The 22,900-nt window shown below is 42.7% G+C and overlaps 1 protein-coding gene across 3 annotated transcripts in view; it reads right to left on the minus strand.

Moving 5' to 3' along the window:
• The window catches only part of NDRG3 (NDRG family member 3), a 57,400-nt gene extending 34,721 nt beyond the window's left edge, over positions 1-22,679 (minus strand). For 2 of the 3 annotated variants that reach the window (XM_048496910.1, XM_048496908.1), the window contains exons 1-3: positions 22,547-22,673; positions 2,999-3,103; positions 789-824 (exon numbers count right to left, since the gene is read on the minus strand). In XM_048496910.1, coding sequence (XP_048352867.1) covers positions 789-824; positions 2,999-3,055 — 93 coding nt within the window. In that variant the 5' untranslated portion in view covers positions 3,056-3,103; positions 22,547-22,673. Of the gene's footprint in view, positions 1-788; positions 825-2,998; positions 3,104-22,546 lie in introns of all 3 variants that reach the window. The other variant, XM_048496909.1, reaches the window with a different exon arrangement.
• Between the last annotated feature and the right edge of the window lie 221 nt (positions 22,680-22,900).

Raw genomic sequence — 22,900 nt, forward strand, 5'->3', positions numbered from 1 at the left:
TATTATAGCAAGATGCTTAGCAATTTACACCAGATAATTATCATACAAGGCAAGCTAACCCAATCTCTTCAGATCACAGAAATTAAGTAAGGTCAGTTCTAGTTAATACATGACATGGGGGATCAGTGAGCAAGTCCAGGGTTGCTATGCACAAGAATTCAATAGCAAACAACTCCTGTTCATCTCTTGCCTTGAAAAACCCATGAGGGGTTGTCATAACTTGGCTGTGACTTGACAGCATTTTGCACCATCAGCAGTTAAGACCTTAAACCACCAAAAGATATCCACATTTGCTTCTTGTAGAAAATACCAAAAGCACAACACAGCATGAAACCAAATTTGGAAGAGACAATTCCCTAATATGAGTTAGCTTGTTTCATAACACTTAAATAGAATTACAAGCCCCTTTGCACTTTACTGTTTTCTGAGATATTGAACCTCAGTGCAGATTTCCACTTGATAAATCTCACACACCACTGCAGCAATTTAAGCTATTTAATAAGGACAATCAGATCAAAAACATGAGCCTTTGGACCAGGAGTTGGATAGGGCAGATACAAACACTGTCTAGCCAGAAACATAAACAGAAGTCAATATACTGTCTAAGGCTTTCACAGCTGGAATCAACTGGCTATGTGGCCATGGTCTGACAATTTTAGCTTGAAGTAAACAGCTTGTAGGTTTTTCTGGTTCACTTTCTTCCATCTATTTAAAATTATTATACAACCAATGTTTTTTCCAAGAAAAGACTGCCAATGCATGTCCATTCTGGATTCATACACACTTACCTGACAATCAAAGTCCTGGAAGTTTCTACCTGCATTCTGTCAGAATAAGCATAAAAAACAATGAGTAACACAGAATCAAAAATAATCCAATATGCTTGCAACTCAATGAATTGCTCATTGCACTCATTTGAGAATTCTGCTTTATCGGGGTGGTTTGCAGAAAAAGCAAGATGTTGTAAAAGCACTTTGCGTCTTACATACACCTTTTCAGATTCCTCTTTATACTGCAACCCTTTGCGCGCACACACACCCATTCCTGGGTGTCGGTGGATTCTTGGGAACAATATGGGAATCAGCAAATCTTGGTTCCCTTTGTGCATGAAGAAGTGCCTTTCCACTCACGGAGCGAGTGGCTTGCATCCAAGCCAATCTGCACAGTATCTTCTAGTACTAAATCAAAAGAAAGTGCTCAGAAGGAATAATTACAAGGAAAATGTTAATTGTACCATCACTGAAGCCCACAAGCCAGTCATAAAGACTGTGTGGCCAGTGCCAATAAGCAGTTAATCACACTGTGTCAGGCAATGTGCAGCAGTTCCAACACCTCCACAAGTATACATGTGGCTGTGAACACTTACATGGATCAAAAGTATACAATCTCTAATCACTTCTAACATCTCTGCATATATGTCAAACGCCTCTTCAAAATGTACTCTGAAACAGGCTTCAGAATGTTTTCAATCTAAATTTAACATTAGTACATTGTGACTTCTTAAACTTTCATTTAGATAAATCTCAGTCTTCAGCTGTTATGTAATTTCTCCATCCAGTATAGCTGGATAAGGCTTTAGTTCTAGATCTGTGGTGGCGAACCTTTGGCACTCCAGATGTTATGGACTACAATTCCCATCAGTCCCTGCCATGCTGGCAGGGGCTGATGGGAATTGTAGTCCATAACATCTGGAGTGCCAAAGATTCGCCACCACTGTCTAGATTATATGAACGCTCAGCTTCCCTGGCAATGATGAGTGTCAGGAAAAAAGGATATTTTAAAGTAGGAAATGTAAATTAGAACAATATGCATTTGAGTCCAGATATTAGTCAGGACAGATATTCTCTACAGCTATAATGTAAAACAAACAAAGACTGGATTTGAAGATGAAGCTGGAAACAGTTACATAGATCCAGAACAGCATTCCATAGATGCAAGAATTTTCATCCAAGGTAGCGACCCAAAACACCCTCCAGTCCCGTTCCTGTGGTCTTCATGGGCAGAAAATCTTGCACCTCTGGAAATACTGTTCTGAATTCAAGCCAGTGGTTTGTCTCTAAACTCATCTCCAGCTACAAAGAAATCATGTTGTTCACATGTATCCACATGTGAATACGTATCTCATATAGGATAGCAACTGCAGTGATTTCTTTAATGTTCATGCTTGTGTTACATTTCATGGCTCCTTTCTTTTCTTTGCTTTTGTTCACTATGTATGAAGCACAACCAGTTTTTGAGAAGCGGTGGCAGCTACCCTCATTTCTGAACTAAATATTATTCTGTGATTAGTTACCCCAACCTTGGCACTCAGAAAAGCTAAAAATGGCAATGCTAGTGTGCAAAACTAAGCATGCTTGCATATATTTCTTATTTTACATTATTTACTCTCCTTCAGCAAGTCATGGAGAGAATCAAAGACCTAAGCAGGGCACTATGGCCTTATGTCCCTTCTGATGGCCACTGGAAATCCTGCTGAGACCTCTGCTGGTTGTGGAGAACAGTCACTGTTTGCACTTTTTCAAGCCGATCTTTGCTGCTATTAAGTGTATTTATATGGTGCCATCACCATTTTAACAGAAAAAGAGACTGGAGTTCACAATCTGATGATGAACACATGAGAGGCGGATAGACGGCAGGGCAAAACAGGGAAAGAATGCATGTTCATGTTCAACTGCATCAACATAGAAAGTAAAACATTCTTAGGTTATCTATATCTTTTTCAACATAAAAAAGGACAGGAGATTTGAGAATTCATCCACCATTTCCTGGACTGTCTCTGTTCTAGAATGCTCTGTTTGGGTCCTGGTGCCTACCTAGCTCTGTCTAGAACAAAGATGGTCCAGGAAATGGCGGATGAATTCTCAAATCTCCTGTCATCTTTAACCTGGGAAAGGTATAGTTTTCTCCAAACAGTACAGAACTGTGCCCTGTAGCACTAGAACACTATTGGCACACAGGTCACAATTTACTAGTGCTCCAGTAAGGCCAGATACGTTACCTTCTCATTCAGGAGAGGTTTGATCTCTGTTAACTGGACATCTTGCAATTCATCCATGTTTTCCAAGATCACCAAAGTTAACTGTGAAACAGTAAATCACAGCTGCTGAAACAAGGAAGAGACAGACATGGATTAAAATAATAATGCTGGAAGAGATCCCAAGTTTATACAAAACAAATTGAGAGCATGGATTAGGTGGTAAGCCATAGCCACGAGAGGGGTCAAAATCATAAGAAGCTCTCTCCCCGCCTTCCGCCTGAATTACAAACAGCCTGCCTGAATTACAAACAGAAAGTGATCTCCCTGAAAGGCAGTACTGAAATATCTCTGAGTATTTGGACCAGATATTTGGTCTAAATGCTCTGTGTAAGGGGAGTATGCAAAACACAGAACAATGATGTGCAGCTTCATTTTAACTGTTACCTACATTTGCAAAAAAATATTATACATCACATCCAATGTGTACACTTACATTGCATACAGAAGAATGATCAATTTATACTTCACTTTTATTTTAAAAGTGCTTTTTAAAAATAAGCACGAACGCTATAGCATATAAATATCACACAAGCAAGAGTAGCACAAAAAAGTTTAAATTATAATTACTGTACTAGTACAATGGAACCTCGGTTTTCACTGCCTTCAGTTTTCATCGGTTTCGGTTTTCATCGATTTTTTCAGTGAAAAATTTGTCTCAGTTTTCATCAATTTGCCTCAGTTTTCATCGATTTGCAGTAAGGTGCAGCGGTTTGTGGAGAAAAATCACCCAGACAAAGCTGTTGCAGGCCGTGTCTGCAACTTGTTTAATGACAATTTCTTGCCCCATTTCAGACGAATCTTAAAGAGGCGTCAGAAACAGACCTCTTTGGACAGCTTTCTGGTGCGACATTGGTCCACTGGCTCTGAAGCTGGTCCCAGTGTTATTGTTTGTTACTGTTTTCAGCATTAAACACTATGTTTATTCACCAAAAATGTGTTTTTGGTATTTTTTTGGAGTGCCTAGAACGGATTAATTGGATTTACATTGATTCCTATGGAAAAGTTTGCCTCGGTTTTCAGCAGTTTCAGTTTTCATCGATTCTTTTCAGATGGATTACCAACAAAAACCGAGGTTCCACTGTATATGCAAAGTCTGTAAAATCCTTTACTAGTATCAGTCAAATGTTTATAGGAAGTGGACAATGTCAGATGGGGATTTGCCCAGCAGGGCTTCTGATTCCCTGGACAGATTCCAAATATATATAGCTTTGGCAGCAGCTGCTGCTAAACTGTGATTGATTCACTGTGTAATTGAAGATAAGCTGTGTGTAAGCAAGACAATATTTTTAAACAGTAAGTTCATTTTAAAAGGTCTCATGTCTGAATGTTGAAGAGTTACTGTTATAGTTATGCATAACCTCACTCCCGGACATTTTGTGACTGGTTCCGTCCCTTGCAGAGGCCATTTTGCGGTCGGCTCCACCTCCTATAGCAGCTGTATCTGAAAAATCAGCTCATATTTTAAAGTATCCAAGAAGTTTCAGTGGTTTGTTTTGTGTCTGAAAGTTCAGCATAACTGCAGAGATGAACTGCCATGCATTACAACCTTCTGCTGAGCTTCCGAGGTACACAGAACAGCAAGGTGTCAGGGTGTGGCACTTCTGAAGCACCAGGTAATATCAAGTAAGACTCCAGCTGTCCGCCATCTTGGCTAAGAGGCAGGATTTGTGGTCAACCTGGCAACGTAAATTTTGGGACCTTAGCAACCCTGGCCAAAATGTTATTTGGCAATCAATCAATCTCCACCAAAACGAATGGGTCAGATGGCGTTGCACTATGATTGTGTATCACAAATCTCAGCAGCATGTGTTTGGGGCTCCCACTGCTTTTTTTATGTTGAGTGGGAATAATGAGAAATCAACAAATGTGTAATCCAGCCAAAGTTTTATGCATTATAGTTTCTTTACTGAATGGATTTAAAAGCTTTCGTGAGTTTACCAATTGTTAAATAAATGAATAATATTCTAGTTACTGATATCCCTTTTCTTCTCCAGCATGGCTACTGAATGCAGCATTTCAATAAGCCAGGAGAGGAATTAACAGGAATTTCCACTTCAGGCAGATATGTTTGAATAGAAAATATTATGCACTGATCCCAATTTGAGCACTATCGTTGTAGAAACCCCCAAAACAAACTGAATTCTTCTAGCAATTAACATACCAGCATCGTTCTGAAGGGTGAACACTGTTACTGATCATTTGATTCACTTTTTAAACATACTCGGTTACAGTATTAATCTGAGCAGAGGTCTAATGCCTGGAACAATCCAATATGGTCATTTGTACAATGGGAGCTAGAGAAGCAGTGTCCAGAGGGATGCATGCCTTGTTCTGTATAATTGATAAATGTAGTCTGCTGATGTTTCCAAGGCAACTATACTCTCCCCGGACATACAAGGAAAGAGGAGCATAAGGCTGGCTAAGTGGCTCGCCTGCACAAACCTAGCTGCATCTTACTCTGGCACTGGTATCTGGACTAAAAGCAAATGCAGAACATTATTGCATCAAAAGCTTACTAGTTGCCGTTGCCTCGACATATGTATATAATGATTATACTACTAATTCAAAAAATAGAGGTTTAATAACTGGTCTAATCAAGTAATTGTTAACAGTCCACAATTAGGCTGGTCAAAATTTTAATATCTATAGCCTTAAGATAAGGCTTTGTGATACATATCAGTTTAAGTGTATCTGATCAGGATGCCTGTTGCCCAGCAACATGCTTTATCTAAAAAATTTATAGAGTAGCCTTTCTCTCAGAAAACTGGGACCCACAGTGGATAACTATAAAATCAATGCAAAATACCACTTATATAGCCAGCAAAAACAAATAAAATCCAACAGAGTTTCTCATACTGGCCAGTTAGATGCCTTCATACCCCATTATGGACTTGAGGTAACAGCCTTCCCCTGTCGTTGCTATACAGAAACTAGCATTCAGAGGTACAGTGCTGAAAAATGAATGGTTTCATTTATCCCTCGTAACTAATAACATATCCTCAATGAATATGTCAAATCCCCTTTTAAAGCCATCATTACACCATGCTGTAGTGAATTCTGTAGGTTAATTATGTATTATGTTTGGAAGAATTCACTTTTTGTCTGGAATCTAAAAAATAGGTAAAGTTTCCCCTTCAGTCGTATCCGACCCTGGGGTACCACTGCAAGCAGTGATTTTATAGGCAAGCCGCTTTTGTGGGGTAGTTTGCCATTGCTTTCCCCGGCTATTCTTTACCCCCTAGCTATGAGCTGGATACTCAGTTACCAACCAAGAAATGGATGGATGGCTGAGTTGACCATGAGCCAGCTGCCAGGGAGCTCGAACTCCTGACTGTGTGAGTGGCAGTGAAAGCACTTAACCACTATGTCACGCGGCTCCTAACGTCTGGAATCTAATGGCCAGTTTTATCAGATAACATGATTTCTACTATTAGGGAGAACAATAAAAGTTATCTTGATGCCCCCTCCACACATAGTGTAGACATGAAATTTTATTCTATTTTGGTTCCTGTTGAGAACAAGCTTGCAAGCCCCTTTGGTTCCCGGGAGGCTGGAAAAAGCCCACAACTATCCCGAGTCTCCATTTAATGTTCTACCTTTCCTACCTTTCCTCTTTCCTCTGACAGTATTTCCTGCTAAACTGAATTATATCTCTAGCACTCGGTATCTTCACTGCCAGAGGTGACGAGGGGAAAATGGCGCTCGGGGCAACACCTGCCCTGGGCACTCCCCCCCCCCACGCCCCACTTACCTTAGGAGCAGCCTGGCGCAGCCGGGCCAAGGGGAGCCTGTTGCGGGCTACCCCTCAGCCTAGCCCTGCTAGGCTGCTCTGAGGGCGGCCCACAGTATGTTCCCCTTGGCCTGGCTGCTAGGAGCGGTCAGGAGCCTGCAGTAGTCCACTGGGCACCCTCCACGTGATCAAATGGGGACGCCTGGGGTCAACTGGCCCCTCCATGTCACTCTGGCAGATACGCCACTGTTCACTGCCATCTAAAAGCTCCACCTGGCTGATGTGCCTCCTGTTACACTACAAGTGTAAGGGCAGTCTACCACCACTCTGCATTTTCAAGCTATCATGCTCCATGTATGGTGAACTGACTGGCTGATCTCACTTCAGACAGCAAGGCTGAATAGCATGGTACATTTCTAGAGACCAGCCTTAGAGGATTCAAAGCGTAAGAATGTTTAATAAGTGAATAAAATAATATATCTGTCCTGTTCAAGTTTTCAGGCTAAGCAAGGAAATAAAGAAAAGCCGAAATCACACAGTCCTCTATCCCTACACTAGGTACTTCCTAAAGGATATTACATAGGACAAGCTAGTTTTACCTGGAATTGCAGTAGTTTAAAGCTCATTGTTACTTTAGTTCTCATGACTAGTCTTCCCTTCACTTTCCCTGGCTATGGGAACAAGATGGAGTTCCTAGCTAAAATCTTAGTCCATGGCTTGTAGCCAACCCAAAAGCTGAAACCTAAGAGACTTCCTCCCTCATGTCCTCGGGGAATCTGTTCCACCTGGAGGTCTTCTGGATCTTCCTGCCCCAAAACAAAGCATTTACTTTCTAGACAAGGGGTCTGCAACCTGCGGCTCCGCAGCCGCATGCAGCTCTTTCGTCCTTACACTGCGGCTCCAAGTGGTTTGGGCCCTCTCAGCCTCCTTTGGAAAGTCACCCTAAGGATTAATGGGAAAGGGTCCCCATTTCTAGAGAGGCACAGACCAAGACGGCTATCCCAAGCCACTTCCAGCTTCCGTGTCCAAGTTGCCTGGTTGGCTGATGCTGACGGCGCGGGGCGGGGAATTATTTTGATTCGCTGGTGGATCCTCTTGAACAGGTGAGTGGCAAAGGGTGGGTAACAGGAGGGAGTTGTAGGAATGCAGATTTTCAGTGCAATCCTAATCTCAGTCGGCCCCTTGAATGGGGGGTCAGGGGTCAACCCTGCTTTGGATGGACTCATTTTCCCCTCCCCCGGGTCCTTCTTGGGGGGGCACATGGGGGATCCCAGCAGCGCCACCTTGGGTTGCAGCCCCCCCTCCCTGCAGCCCCACTGAGCTCCAGGGGCTTTTCTGGCGGATGGCAGCCTGGCTGAGTCCAAGTGAAAAATACGCTGTCAGGTTTTAAAGGAGTTATTACCTGAAGCCCAGCAAGGTTGCACTAGTCGGGGCTGTTTGATGGGGAGGCGGAGGTAGGTGGGAATTGTTTGCTTCTGCATTGCCAGGGAGGGCAGGAGCGCATGGGGAAGGGAACTTTTCCCTGCATGAGAATATATACACTGTTATCTTCATTTTAGATGTCAAAAAGTATTTGCAGCTCCAAGTGTTTTCTTTTCCGTGGAAAACGGGTCCAAACGGCTCTTTGGGTGTTAAAGGTTGCCAACCCCTGTTCTAGACTTTTGACCCTTAGCAAACTCTACCTTTTTATCATAACCTGGCAGCATGGTATGAAGCAGTAAGGTGGTCCTAAGAAGTGCTGTTCTGTAAGGTGCTGTTCTGCAGTAAGGTGGTCCTAAGAAGTGCTGTTCTGTCCCATCTTGTCCTCTGTGATATTTAATGTCTACTTGAAACTGCTGGGAAAGGTCATCCAGTGATTTGGAATGAGGTCATCACCAATATGTGTACGATACCCAGCTTTACTCAACAGTGCTACTGATGAGAAGGGGGATCTGTTACAAGAAATGGATTATTCCTTGTTCTGGAGGGGGCTGCACTCCCCTAATGGAGCAGAATCTGTGCTGTCAGCAGGCAGGAACGTGGCCGGGTCTGACCCCACGGGGCCAAACGGGCAGCAAACACAAGCTTGGTCAGGTCACAGTCCAATGGGTCGAGGCAGGTAGCAGGCAAGGTATAGTCAGGTCACAGTCCAATAGGTCAAGGCATGGGAGAACCGAGGAGCAGGCTGGGAATCAACTAAGAACCAGGCACACAGTGATGACAGGTAACACACTTGTTACACCCAGGCAGAAGCAAGCTCACAGAAAGGCTATGATTCTGCAAGGAGTTAATCCTCATCAGATGCAGAGACTTCTAAGCTCCCATATCTTGCTCCAAATGATCACTCCTTCTTTGCTTCTGCAGTAGCAGCCTCTGCTTCTGCCTCCTTTGCACAGCTGGCTCATCACTAGGTTCCCTAGGACAGTGGTGGCGAACCTATGGCACGGGTGCCAGAGGTGGCACTCAGAGCCCGCTCTGTGGGCACTCGCAGCGTGCCTCCCCACCCCCCCACATCTAGCCTGGCCTGGGCCGCTGGGATCGATTATTAGCATTAAACCTAAGACCTAGTTTTGGGGAAGCAGTGTAGGTAATCCTGTTAAGTGCTGTTAAACCCCATTGATTTTCATGCGAAGAACTAAGCACGATCCTTTACCTGGGAGTAAGCTCGGTTGCTGGCAATGGGGCTTGCTTCTGAGTAAACCCTCCTAGGGTCGTGATTCACCCGTTGGAAGAGTTGCACGGTTGCTTCAAAGCAAAGCCACCGACGACCACCAAGCTTACTCCCGAGTAACGCACGCCTTGGAGCCAACCATTTTTCCTAAACTAAAACCTCAGTATTCAGGTTAAATTGCCGTGTCAGCACTTTGCGATAAATAAGTGGGTCTTGGGTAGCAATTTGGGCACTCGGTCTCGAAAAGGTTCGCCATCACTGCCCTAGGAGGATCTGCAGGTTTCTCCTGCAGGCTCCTCCACCTGTATGCCATCAGGCAGGGAAGTGCTTGGAGTTGCCTCTGCTGCCTGGTCTTCTTCAGGAGCAACCAGCCCTGGCTGCACTGTGTCCCCAGGTTCTACCTCAGAGTCCTCTGTGTCCTGGTAAGTACCCAGGGGTTGGCTCATGATAAGTTAATAGCTTGATGTTACTCTAAGACCTGGATCTCCTGTTCGATTCACAGATGACAGTGGTAATCTGGGGCACCTTTCATTAGCTTTGGCTGGTGAGTCAGCTTTTAAAAGCACGTCCCTGGAGTCCAGCTCGGCTCCTACTATCCCAACGCTCTGGGGAGGGCAGAAGCCGAGCTGCAGGGAGGGGGGTAGAGCACTGTCCCCCCCCCCGTGTGTCCCTGGAGGCTGGCTGCTGCTCTCCCCAGGGCCTGGGGAGGGCAGAAACCGGCCTTCATGGGGCAGCTGGAACAGACACACTCAGATGGAGAACTTGTCAACACTCTCGCAAACACAGAAGATGTCAATAAGATTTTATGTTGGGTAGGGGGAGAGGACTACGGCACAGTTCTGCACATCAGATGATACAAACCAGATTTAAATACTATAAGTCATCTACTGAACTATTCACTGATTAGTCAGCCAGTATGCAGGTTATTCAAATATGTGATTGGTATTCTTCAAAAGAAAAATAAGCATTGCCAATAGACTTCCTTTAATTTTTCACTCCCCCCAGAGTGAAAACCTTGAGGCGATTTTTATTGGAATGAATGATAATCTTAAACATTAGCATTGCAAATTCCATGAGAATACTTATGGGGAACATTAGAATCAATACTGTTTTCTAAACAAAGAAATAACTGATATATAGCTGACATTGTACCACTCCATATAGTCCCTCTATAAGAGACTCATGCCTCACCAATACCATCATTTAGATATGTGATTAACCAATTACTTTGTTCTCTATCTGATTCTGTTTCACCTAGCTGATTTGATGTTTGAATTTAAAAATTAAAAAACAAAAACAAATGACTCACAATTTAGCTGTCATTATATTTGTGCTGCTCTTTCAACTGATACTATTTCTAAAGACAGATACAGATAAAATGTATTCTAGACCAGGCTAGCCTAACCTTGTCAGATCTCAGAAGCTAAGCATGGTCAACTGTGGCAAGTATTTGGAAAAGAGACCTCCAAGAGATATCAGGGTTCTAAGATGGAGGCAGGCAATGATAAACCACCTCTGAATGTCACCTGTCTTGAAAACCCCACCAGGGTCGCCAAAAGACAGATGTGACTTGATGGCAAAAAAAAGGTGAGAAATAATACCAGTTTACTTTGAGTGCTAATAGTTTTTCCTATTTTGTTTATATAAATGGTACGGTTCCTTGAACAAACAAATGTCTAGAACAGGGGTAGGGAACCTGCGGCTCGAGAGCTGCAAGCGGCTCTTCTGCCCTTGCACTGTGGCTCCACGAGCCGAGCCACCGGCCCCATCCTTGCCCGCCCTGCAGGCAGCAGAGCGGGCGCATCCATGCGCAAATAATTTTTGACACTTAAAATAAAGATAGCACTATATATATATATAGGGGTTTTTTACCTTTTACCCCGCTCATTCTGAGCGTGGTAAAAGGTAAAAAAACCCCTATATATATATAGTGCTATCTTTATTTTAAGTGTCAAAAATTATTTGCGACTCCAAGTGTTTTCTTTTCTCGTGGAAAATGGGTCCAAATGGCTCTTTGAGTGTTAAAGGTTCCCTACCCCTGGTCTAGAAGAATGTTATGAACCACCACAAACCAAAGACATGAACTCAAACAGCCAAGTGGTACTACAGAAACGTCAGTGGCTTTTGGTTTCTCATTTTATATTTGGAGACTTAGCATCTCTTTCAATTTAATTCCTTTCAGCAAAATACATTTTAATACAGTAACAAGCTTTAAGACTAACTCATGCTCCTTTTTAAATATTAAAATCTCATATGCATTTTAAACATGCATTCTAAAGCCTAACAATATTCAGGTAAGAAACAAATAATTGCATCATACAACTAGTCAGTAATAAGTGAAGATCTAAATTTTAAAACTGATTTTTTTGCCTGACTGCTATAACAAAGCTTATATTCAGTGACACCAGCAGCTTGTAACTAACTGCAACCCCACAAGGAAGCAGAAGGAAAAGGATGGAAAATTCCACTTTGACAACATATTTCAGTTGTAAATTTAGGTACTGGCTGAGAATAAAAAGCTTCTTAGCCGCAGTCTATAATCAAGGAAAGTCCTTTGAATGAGTGTCAATCAAAACATAGACATAAGCACACTTCAGATGCAATAGCAAAACCATGATCTGCTCCTATGTGAACAAGTCTGAAGGACCCTCAAGCTCATGCAAGGTGAGACCTTTGCACCACAATACAGTTTGTCACTTCACACCAACTATAAACTAAGAAATATGCTATTCCCTGCAAAACTGTGTTCCAGCATGGGCTTAAACCACTGTGTAGAATCCTGGTTTACAGGAGAGGGTACAAATGACAGTTTGTCACCAAGGCAAGCTTCACCATGAAAACAAAAGCATTTTATTACCAAGCTGAGCAGGTGGGGGGATCCCCCAGACCCATTCACAGAGTGACCATCCATAATTGGCCATTATATTTGAAGTACACCAAAGCAGATATATCAGAGGTATTGTATAATATTGGGGGTGGGTGGGTCAGACTTCACAGTGATTGTTTGTAAAGCTGATTGGACATTGGAGATAATATTGAAGACAGAACTGCGCTAGATGCCTGAGGGGGCATGTTGCCCATGATTTGGCCACTGGTGCCTGAGCTTCATCATGATTGCATACTCTCTTCTGCTTACCTCTGTGCTTCCTTCCCAGCAACAAAGTGTAATGATATATTTGAACCAGACAAACTGTGACTAGTGCAGGGCACAGTTTGCCTGTGTACCAGAAATAGATACCACGATCAAGACAAGGTTTCCAGACATTGAATGGAAAAAACTATGGCCCACACAAACCATTAAAATGCAATAAAATTGTAGCTTGCTTAGTTTTAGCAAATTCTTCATAATGTTATGATTGCTTAAGAAAATAGTTCTGTACATCTCAGCTTTTAAATGGTCTTTTTAAAAAGTCAATTTCTCTCCTCTGCAAATATATAGAGCATATATACTTAAGGTGTCACAGCATCAGATTTTGATTAGACAATATGCATATTGTCCTAATATAATTTGTCTTGTTCCTCACAAAGAACAACATTTCTGCATTAGTGGATTGTCTGTTATTAAAAAAGCAGTTATTTGTAAAAATACAAGGATGCACACAAATCCCACCCTTAAATTCTATGAATAACATCCAACAGAACTACAAGAATGTTCAGATTTCTATGTAGTATTTGCTCAAATGGAACATACCATCTTCATATACCGTATATGCTACTTGCACTTGAATGAAGGTCAAGATTTTTCAGCCCTTTTTTCAAGGCTGAAAAAAATGTACCCCCATCGACTTATATGCTTGGGTTCAGTGATCCCAGTGACCCCCCCCCCCTTTAACAAACGCAGCAGGCTTGGGAAGATGCCTTGCCTGTGTTCCCTTCCTGGCTGAAACGGCCTGCTGGGGACTACATTTCCCAGGAGACCCTAAGAAATGTAGTTCCCACCAAGTCCAAACGACTTCCTGGAAGGGAACACGGGCAGCAGGCCTCTTCTCAAGCCTGCTCTGTTTGTTAAAGTAACTGTGGGGGGGGGGGGTGCCGGGGGACGGGGCGCCAAGCAGGGAACCCCCTCTGCCCCAGGGAAAAGGCAGCTGCCTGGGGCAGAGAGGGAATGGCAGCGGCGCCCTACTCTGTGCAGGGAACTCCTCTGCCCCAGAGAAAAGGCGGCTGCCTTCTCCCTGGGGCAGAGGGAAAATGGCGGCGGCGCCCTGCTCTGTGCCACTGGCTGCTGCATTTCCCACCCTCGACTTATACACGAATCAATACGTTTTCCCAGTTTTTTGTGGTAAAACTAGGTGCCTCGACTTATACTCGGGCCAACTTATACATGAGTATATACAGTATATTGAAGTTTTAAAAACATTTAATTCACTTAACGCGTTTTAGGTTTGAGATGGACATACAGTATTTTAAATAAGACACAGGTATGGATGACAGTACCCATAACATAATCTCTACATCTTTATCCAGGCTCCAATAATTAAATGTCCAAAATAAGTTCATCACACAAGTGTGAGTCTTGTCAGAAAGACAAAAGCACCAACTGTTACCACTCAGGAGAGATGAAACACTGACAAATTTCGAACTATATAAGAATAAATCACACATGTATCATGGCTGCCTCTCTTAAAAGGCCTTCATAATCCCAGATAAATATTGGTTTTACTTACTATGATACTTTAAGCATTTTATTACGCACTTTATGATGTGAAGAAGCATAACAAAATTAAGACATCTACAAAAACTCTAAGAATAAAACTCCCAAAATACATAAAACTAAAGGCACTTGGTCATTATTGATCCATAGGTTCATATCACAACGGTCACTAGGCAGACTAGGTTTATGGGGTGATTTCCCATTGCCTTTCCCAGTCATTTACACTTTACCCTCAGAAAGCTGGGTACTCATTTTACCAACCCTGAAAGGATGGAAGGCTGAGAAAACCTTGAACTGGCTACCTAAAACTTCCGTTGGGATCGAAATCAGGTCATGAGCAGAGCTTTGACCACAGTACTGCAACTTACCACTTTGTGCTATAGCATATACAAACTATAAAACATTAAAAATCCTAATATCAAAGCATAACAATTTACCCAATTGATATATACTCCCCAGTTTCATTAATTGTTATATACTCCTCAGTTTCATTAAAAACCTAGGGATCACAACCTCAGAGCCTCAATGGAATAAAAAAAGCTGAAATCCTCTAGCTCAGCACACAATCCAGCATCACCCAACTGGCAAAGGCTCATAGGAACAATAATACAGCCTTCCACAGCTTCCTAAATCTTATGATAGCAGTGAGCTGTGTCATGCTCCTGAAAATATGTATTTATCATAACAGCAGCTGTGCAATGGTTATAGAGTCAAACCAGCATCTGGGTGACCCAGTTTTAAATTTAAATGCTAGTCCACCATGGAAACTTTCTAAGTGATCCTGGATTAATCACTGTTATAAGGAATCCTGAACCCATGGAAACTGCTTATTTCCCAATGGGGAGAGTCAGGAAGACAGAAACTGTGGGTCAGCAATTTGGGCCTACCTGCTGAAAGAGATGTGATGGAAGGACATCATAAAATTTGATCAGGGAGAGAGATATGAGAGCTATGTGTAAGGAAACCCCACTGGCAGAAAGCAGAACAGCTCCCTCAAGGGTCAGGGTTCCTAATTCTGGGTTGGGAAGAAAGCTTTTCACCTAAACATGTCAAACTGTATCACTTCTTTTGTTCTGTATTCAAACGTATGTATGAGCAGCCATGACCAGTGATGTGTTTGCTCCATCTGATGGTAACTATAGCACAATGTACCTCAGTTAGATATATGTTTTATTTTTTTAGATTCTGTATTCTACCATGGTGACTATTTTAATGTACGTGCTCTAGTTTATCTTTATTAATAAAGCTTCTATTCAGTTTAAGAAAGTAGACTGTCTGAAACCCCACTCACATGCTAAGACATTCATACATGCTAAGCATATGTGCCCACAAGGGAGCTAAAGTAACTGGAAACTCTGCCCCCTGTACTTGCTCAGAGGCAGCCTTACCAGTGTACCCCAATGCACTGGTTACTTAGAGGCTGGATTTTATCTCTTGGGAGGGTGACAAGAAGAAGAAACATAATTTACACATAGGAAAACATGCAACACGCATTTGAAGACCCAAAACCCCAGTGTGGGAATGTGACAGTCATAATATGTCAGCCTAACCTAGCCTATCGGGAGGGGAGAACAATGCCATGCTTGGTTTGGATTTCTGTTAGAAAGAAAACATATAAGGTATCTAAAATAAATAAATACTCAGTGGAAGTCTGGTTATTTTATTAATGTTTAGTTAGTTGAGTTTGATTTTCACCTCACTCTCCCCCGCCACAGTGGGCTCAGAGCAGCTTATAGCATATAAAACAATAAAATTACAGTATACAACAAAGTGGATAATGTACACTTTAACAACTTCAATACAGTGGTGCTTAATTGAAAAAGTATTGCTCTGGAACTCTTTCTCCAGGGAGACTCACCTGTCCCCTTCTGTGACCATCTTCTGCCAGCATGGGGAGCTCTCTCTCTCTCTCTCTCTCTCTCTCTCTCTCTCTCTCTCTCTCTCTCTCTGTGTGTGTGTGTGTGTGTGTGTGTGTGTGTGTGTGTGTGTGTGTGTGTGTGTGTGTGTGTGTGTGATTTGTCATTCCTTCAATGATCCCTACTTCTTGCCCAATTAATTGTTGTTTTCATGTTCTGTATGTGTATTTTAGCTCAGGGTTCAATTATAATAGTTTGTTCTGCTAGTTTTAACAGTTTTTATTAAAATGTGATTTTGTTAGGTATGTTTTTAATTTGTTAGCTGCCTTGGTGGCCTATTTGAGGGCAAAAAAGGTTGGGTATACATATTGTAAACAAAATAAAAGAAAAGCCAAGGTCTCTGTGTGTCAACAAAAGAAAAAATACACGTTCCTTGTCAAAAGATATGGAGAACATTATTTCTTCTTAGGCCAAAACCTTCATAATACTAACCATAAAAATAGCGTTCTGAAGAATCTGGTGCTTCAGTTTTACTATCTTGTATTCTTACAGCAATCTTTTAAGGCCATATGTAAAGTAAACAAAGTATGATCAGATCCTGAGTGAATAATTACTGCACAGGTAAGATTCAAAACAGAGACTTCCTGATTTGTAGCTTGTTCAGCCCCTTATGGTATATGAACTCAATAGTCTAGTTAGGTGTTAGGCCATTAAAGCCTTAGTTATATCAAGACTGGACTACTGCAGTACACTCTACATAGGGCTAACCTGGAAGATTGTTTGGAAGCTACAGCTTGTCCAAAACGCTATAGCTATACTGCTGGTTGGAGAGACCATGTGTGTGTCTGCATGTGTGTGTTTGCCCGCATGCAGTCAAGTCAAAGCTGGCTTATGGCAGTCCCATGGGTTTTCAAGACAAGAGATATTCAGAGGTTGTTTGCCATTGCCTGCCCCCACATGAGCTGACAGAGTTTTGAGGGAGCTTTGACTGGCCCAAGATTACCCATCAGGCTCATTTGTAGAAGATGGGGGAATCAAACCTGGTTCTCTAGATTAGAGTCTGCCAACCTTAACCACTAGACCACACTGGCTCTCTAAAACAGACCTTACTTAACCAAAACATTAACACAAATTATCAATGTATTTCATGAGGCATTTTTGTAAGCCTCCATTTTTCTCTGCATTTCACTATCCAATTTCTTCACCATAGTGTAATTATTCTACCGTTTAAGTATTAACATGCTTTCAACTGCAGTCTACCATATATCACTGTCAGATTTCAAATACTTCAGGTTTGTCTGTTTCTTGTCTAAACTATCAAGACAAAGGATACATAAAAACAACAAGATGAATAACTTATCTTGAATATAAACATTAACACCATATTTTACTTTAAGTTTTTAATATTCATCAATGTAAACGGTTTAAGAAAGAGAAGAAATTGTTTCTTCAATGTTAGTTTTCTTCAATGTATACAAAATCTTTTTGAAGATAAACTCACCCATGACAGCAACACATGCATGACAGCAACACACGCATGACAGCAACAAAGGTTTGTTAGATTTTTATCTTAACCATTATCTTGACTTGTAGACAGAACTTAAACAAAGAATAAGTAATGCAAACTGGTGATCCCTGGCCCCTCAATGATGCGGCTGGCCTCCACCCGGGCCAGAGCCTTTACAGATCTGGCCCCTGCCTGGTGGGCAACAGCCTCTTCCCCTCCCAGCTACAGCAGACCCCTCACCCGGGGATCTTAATGAATTTAGCTTGGGGCCTGCAAAGTGTGGAGACTCATTCCACACGGGACCTTTAGGGAGAGCCAGGACAGCTGATGCCCCCCTTTCCGTAAAATCTGTGGACCCTGCAGTTCCCCCTCCCTCTTTCTTTCCTCCCCCCTCTTTTTCTTAGGGGACCTTTCTAGGTGGGGCATCATCCCGTAATTTGATAGATGCTGCATTTTTTAATGGGGGTCGATTTTAACTTATAGAGCCATATTTAATAACTATTTAAAATTTTTGATTTTATTTGTGCTCTATCTATTTGTTTGTTCACCGCCCTGAGCCCTTCGGGGGAGGGCGGTTTATAAATATAATAATAATAATAATAATAATAATAATAATAATAATAATAATAATAATAATAATAATAATAATAATAATTTATGCCAGTGATAAAATAGATGAGAGACAAATGGCCTGAAACACACACCCTGACCCCACAACTGCTGCAGGCTAGCAACAAGACATGTTCATTCCATAACACTTTGTCATTTCCTACTAAATGTTCCTACATTTGTCATGTTCCTACTAAAATAACTACACTAAGGCAACACACACAATGGATAGGATATTCTGCATCATCTTGGACAGTGAAGATTTAGATACTGAAGACAGCTGCTAGGGTTGGACCTATCTCCACCTCTCTTATCTTCTGATAAGAATGGAAACGCAGCTCAACTGCCTAGTCAGAAAATATGCCTGCACACTTGTATGACTGACCTATGCACTGCTCAGATGGGTCGACATTTATAAAGGGCATTAATGACCTTGCTGCTAAAAACATCAACCACCACCTAATTGGGTCCTATGGCCATGTACAAACACCACATCAAAAACCAGAAGCTACTGCAGCAAATTTTAAAGATAGGCAAGACTCCTGCCATTAAAAGTGTCCCCGTCCACAAAAGGTGACACAGGCATCCTTCACATACTGTGAGAAGAAGGAGGCTAAGTAAAAAGCGATGTTCATACGTAACATCTGAGTTGTGTTGTACAGTTTCATTCAGTTTAGTCTTACCCTCTATTATAAAAATGTTCACCTGAACAGTTGTTTTTTATATTTCCGTGGAATGGTCAGAGTATAGGAGTTTCCCTGACTGGGGGAGTGGGGGTCGAGGGGAGGTTGCTACAGATAAGCATGGGTACCTCTTTTTGTCTAAGATAGTATGAGTGCATACAGAAGCACTGAACACATTATATAAATGTTTCCCAAGAAAAACAGCATGGAATGCCAAGTACTTCCCTAGGGAGAAAGTTTTCAGGGCCACAGCTGATTAACTTCTACTTTGATACAGCTAGCACCTCAGAGTGCTCCTTTGCCATATTGTTTATACTGAATCTTCCCTGCAGCATCCTTTCAAATACCAGAAAGCTAGAGCTATCAGTAAACATCTTTGAGCCTATTTTTAAAAGTATGAAGAGATTACTATCTCTTTTTAAAACCTGGATAGCTTTAAAAAGGGCTTGGGCAGATTTATGGAGGAGAAGTTGATCTATGGCTACCAATCTTGATCCTCCTTGATCTGAGATTGCAAATGCCTTAGCAGACCAGGTGCTCGGAAGCAGCAGGCCGTTGCTTTCACATCCTGCACGTGAGCTCCCAAAGGCACCTGGTGGGCCATTGAAAGTAGCAAGAGTGCTGGACTAGATGGACTCTGGTCTGATCCAGCAGGCTTGGTCTTATGTTCTTATGATGATGGTACAGTGCTCTAAAGTGGACGGTACAATAATAATTATATTTGCTCCTCTCTTTAAGGGATAGAAATAGGTCAATAATTTCTGAAGAATCCAGCTCCTCAGATATCTTTGAAAATGAATTTGTGTTTTAATTTCCCATCACAATTATGCTTGAACTTCAGCCAGATGGCAATGGTACCAATTTCTGCAGAAACAGTCAAAATGAGACCAAGAGATTTCAGTACTGTCCAGCACATGTTCTTTGTAAAGGAAGAACTAGCTAGAATTCTACCCCGTTGTAAACAAACCACACTGAGAAGACAGAGCAATATGTCCAATAAGAAGCCTTATCTGCCCCCCAAAGAATCAGGTGTAACCATCTGAAATGAGCACTCTTCACACTCTAATGCAGTGGTGGCGAACCTTTGGCACTCCAGATGTTATGGACTACAATTCCGATCAGCCCCTACCAGCATGGCCAACAGTAAGAAAAAGAACCTTGGAATGCAGAACGTCAAGCTTACTCCATCCCCAGTTTACTTGATCTGCTGTCTCTTTCCCCTTACAAGTTCACTATCTCCATTCATCCTTTATTTACAATTAATTTTTCCTCAAATACTGAGAGATCCATTTCTTTATGTAATGCCAAGCATATAGGTGGCATTTAATATGAGGGAAGCTGAAGCTAACTTCATACTTGGATGTCATTTACCGTAACTAGTTTTGACTAGTACATTTAAAAAATGTTAGTATCTATGAAGAATCTTATAAACATTTTCCATCCAAATACAAAACAAAACTGAAAACAATCCTACATTACAACTCAGCTGCCTTGAATATCAGAACCACTTCTGTAAATATCAAATAATTGAAGATGAACACTAACATGCTTAAATTTACACTCTGATTTTAAATATTGTTTAGAGAGAGATGCCATTTATTTCAATCAGATTTAAGCATATTATTACAGTCTCATAATAGCATATGGAAACAACACAAAGGCAACTGAGCATTTGTGCTGACCAGTTAATTTGCACTACACATTACACAAGTAGCGATTTAGTCTTAGTTGAATAATAGCAGTAACTGGTTCACCATATTCACTCACATATGACAATGGCAAATGTAGCTTTAAACTAAAGCTATTCCCCAAAAGAAGCAATAACAGCACCATTGTGAGTGTGCATCGTTTCAGTCAAGCAATATGTGCAGAGGTGATTTCATCAGTTCTAAGAAAACCAACCTCAAAACTATCCTAGCTGTTAAGGCAGCATGCTTTTTCAATCTGCTAGACAAGCAACATTGGAGAAAAAATGCCCAATCCGTGAAAAGCCCAGCAGAGGCAAGCCAGAAGAGTTCAAACCAGAATGATAACAGATGGAAACAGAAAATCCCTGAGAACCATCGACTCCCAAGAAAGGAGCATGGGAGCATGGGAGAGATGTTCACCCGCTCCCATAGAAGCAGCCTGCAATTCAGACTATGATTCTTTCATCTAACTAGTTGTGTTTCTTGCATTTTCCGAAGAATGGACAGTTGGACACACTACCAAAAAAATGCAAGGCAATTAGCAGCTCAAACACAAAGCTCTGCTAGAACTATTCCGGACAAATTCACAGTTTGGTCTTCTTCAGCAAATGCTTACACGGAAGGGACTCTCATTTGAGTCCAACGAGACTTCATCCTAACTGAACAGGTTTACATCTGAAAAACATCCCTGAGTCCAGAGACTGCTTATTAACCCAGCATAGAGCTCGGCGATGTCCCTTAGCCTTTACACACCACTAATCCACTAGGTGTCATTTCTCCTTTCCCTGCACTGGGCTATTTTCTTGCCCTCGGGCGGCTAGCGACGGCCTTACTCAGCCAGACCAGTCCAGAACCCAGTGACGTAGGTATAGATTTTTTATGGGGGGGGGGTTCTGGTTCTGGGGCGAGGCCACGCCCCCACCCACCCTGGTTTAACCTGGGGACCTCAGATTCTCCCTTTAAATCCATGCGGAAGCTAAGAGCAGCTGCAAAACCAAAAGCATTCTCAATGTGATTAAAAAAAAAAACCACTTGTGCAATCACGCTGGGAAACCTCGAATAGAAGTGATTGCTGACAGTGTTGGGAGGGGAAAAGTTAAAATTGTGAATCAGCTGAGCTCATGTAAGCAGCCAGCCTGAAATTCAGTGTTGTTCAGTGGAATTCAGCTCACCCATTCTGCAGGGAAGGTAGCTACTGATTGAACTACATTTCCCAAGTTGCATTGGGTCACACAGTCGCATATGGGTCCTCCTCTCCCCTCCCCCTTTCCATGATTTCTCTCTGCATGCTTACTCTGTAAACAAACGGAAAAAGCAGAAACCCTGCAGGAGGCAGAGAAAACGGCTGGAGCCTGGAATGATCCCAGGGAAGTGAGTCTCTGCTTGAGTCGCCTCTTGAGTTGCCAGAGCTCTGGGTTCAACTTCAAAAGCAGGTTTCCGACAGAGAGCCGAGGTGAGCACTCTCTCCCGAGTGCTCAGGTCTCACAAGCAGGAAGCAGCTTCGCAAGAGTCGAGGCAAGAGACTTTCAACTTGAAAGTCTTGAGAGGTGACCAGACTCACTGGAACAGGCTGACTCCGGGCGGCTCTTGCCGCTTGCAAGTGTGCAATGCGGGCTGGCTGTGCCCGTGTGCAGGAGGAGCGGCCCGCCTGCCGCTGCCGCCGCCGCCGCCAGACATGCAATGGGGGGGGGGGGGTTTCAAGTGTGCTCGTGTGCAGGAGGAGCAGCCTGCCGCCGCTGCCGGACATGCAAATAGATGTGCCCGTGTGCAGGAGGAGTGGCCCGCCGCTGGACATGCAATTGGGGGGGGGGGGTTTCAAACCCGAGAACCCCCCCCCCCTTACCTACGTGCCGGCAGCACCAAAGAAAGAGAAGAAATGCAGGGTGCGACAATAGCAATTGCAAGCAGGCAAGGCCGAGCTCTTCCTGCTCCCAATAGTTTCTTTTCTGGGGACGATGTGAAAGAAGAGCTTAATGCATCCAAGCCCGCCATGGGTACTTACTGAGGGCAACTACTAGCCAACACCCCCGGCTTTTTGCTGATACCCAAACGATACAACCAACCAGGAAACAGAAAAGAAAATGCAAACCAGCCACCCGCGCCAAAACGATCCGCCAACACGTTGGAGAACTTACCTTCCACAACAAGCACTTAATGACCCTCAATGTACTCCACGACTCCAGCAACGCTTAACAGCATGTGTGCAGGGACACCCGCGCAGACGCAATGAGACTTGAGGAGCGGATCAGGCCTGCCACGCATGCGCACAATTCCTGTAGTTGTTTAGGACTACGAAAGAAATGGCAGGCGTCAGTGGGAAGGGGGAGAGAAACCCAGAAAAGGACTGGAGAGGGGCGGGAATGGGCATGTACAAAGTGCAGGGCGGGTTCTGCAGAATGCTGATCAGAACTGACAGGTTTAATTGCAGAAGTTCTAATTGGTAGGCTGTTCCTCTGAATGGGGATGTTTCCAGGTTAGAAATTATGTTC

Source organism: Sphaerodactylus townsendi, linkage group LG05, assembly GCF_021028975.2.
Source record: "Sphaerodactylus townsendi isolate TG3544 linkage group LG05, MPM_Stown_v2.3, whole genome shotgun sequence".
Lineage (NCBI taxonomy): Eukaryota > Metazoa > Chordata > Lepidosauria > Squamata > Sphaerodactylidae > Sphaerodactylus > Sphaerodactylus townsendi.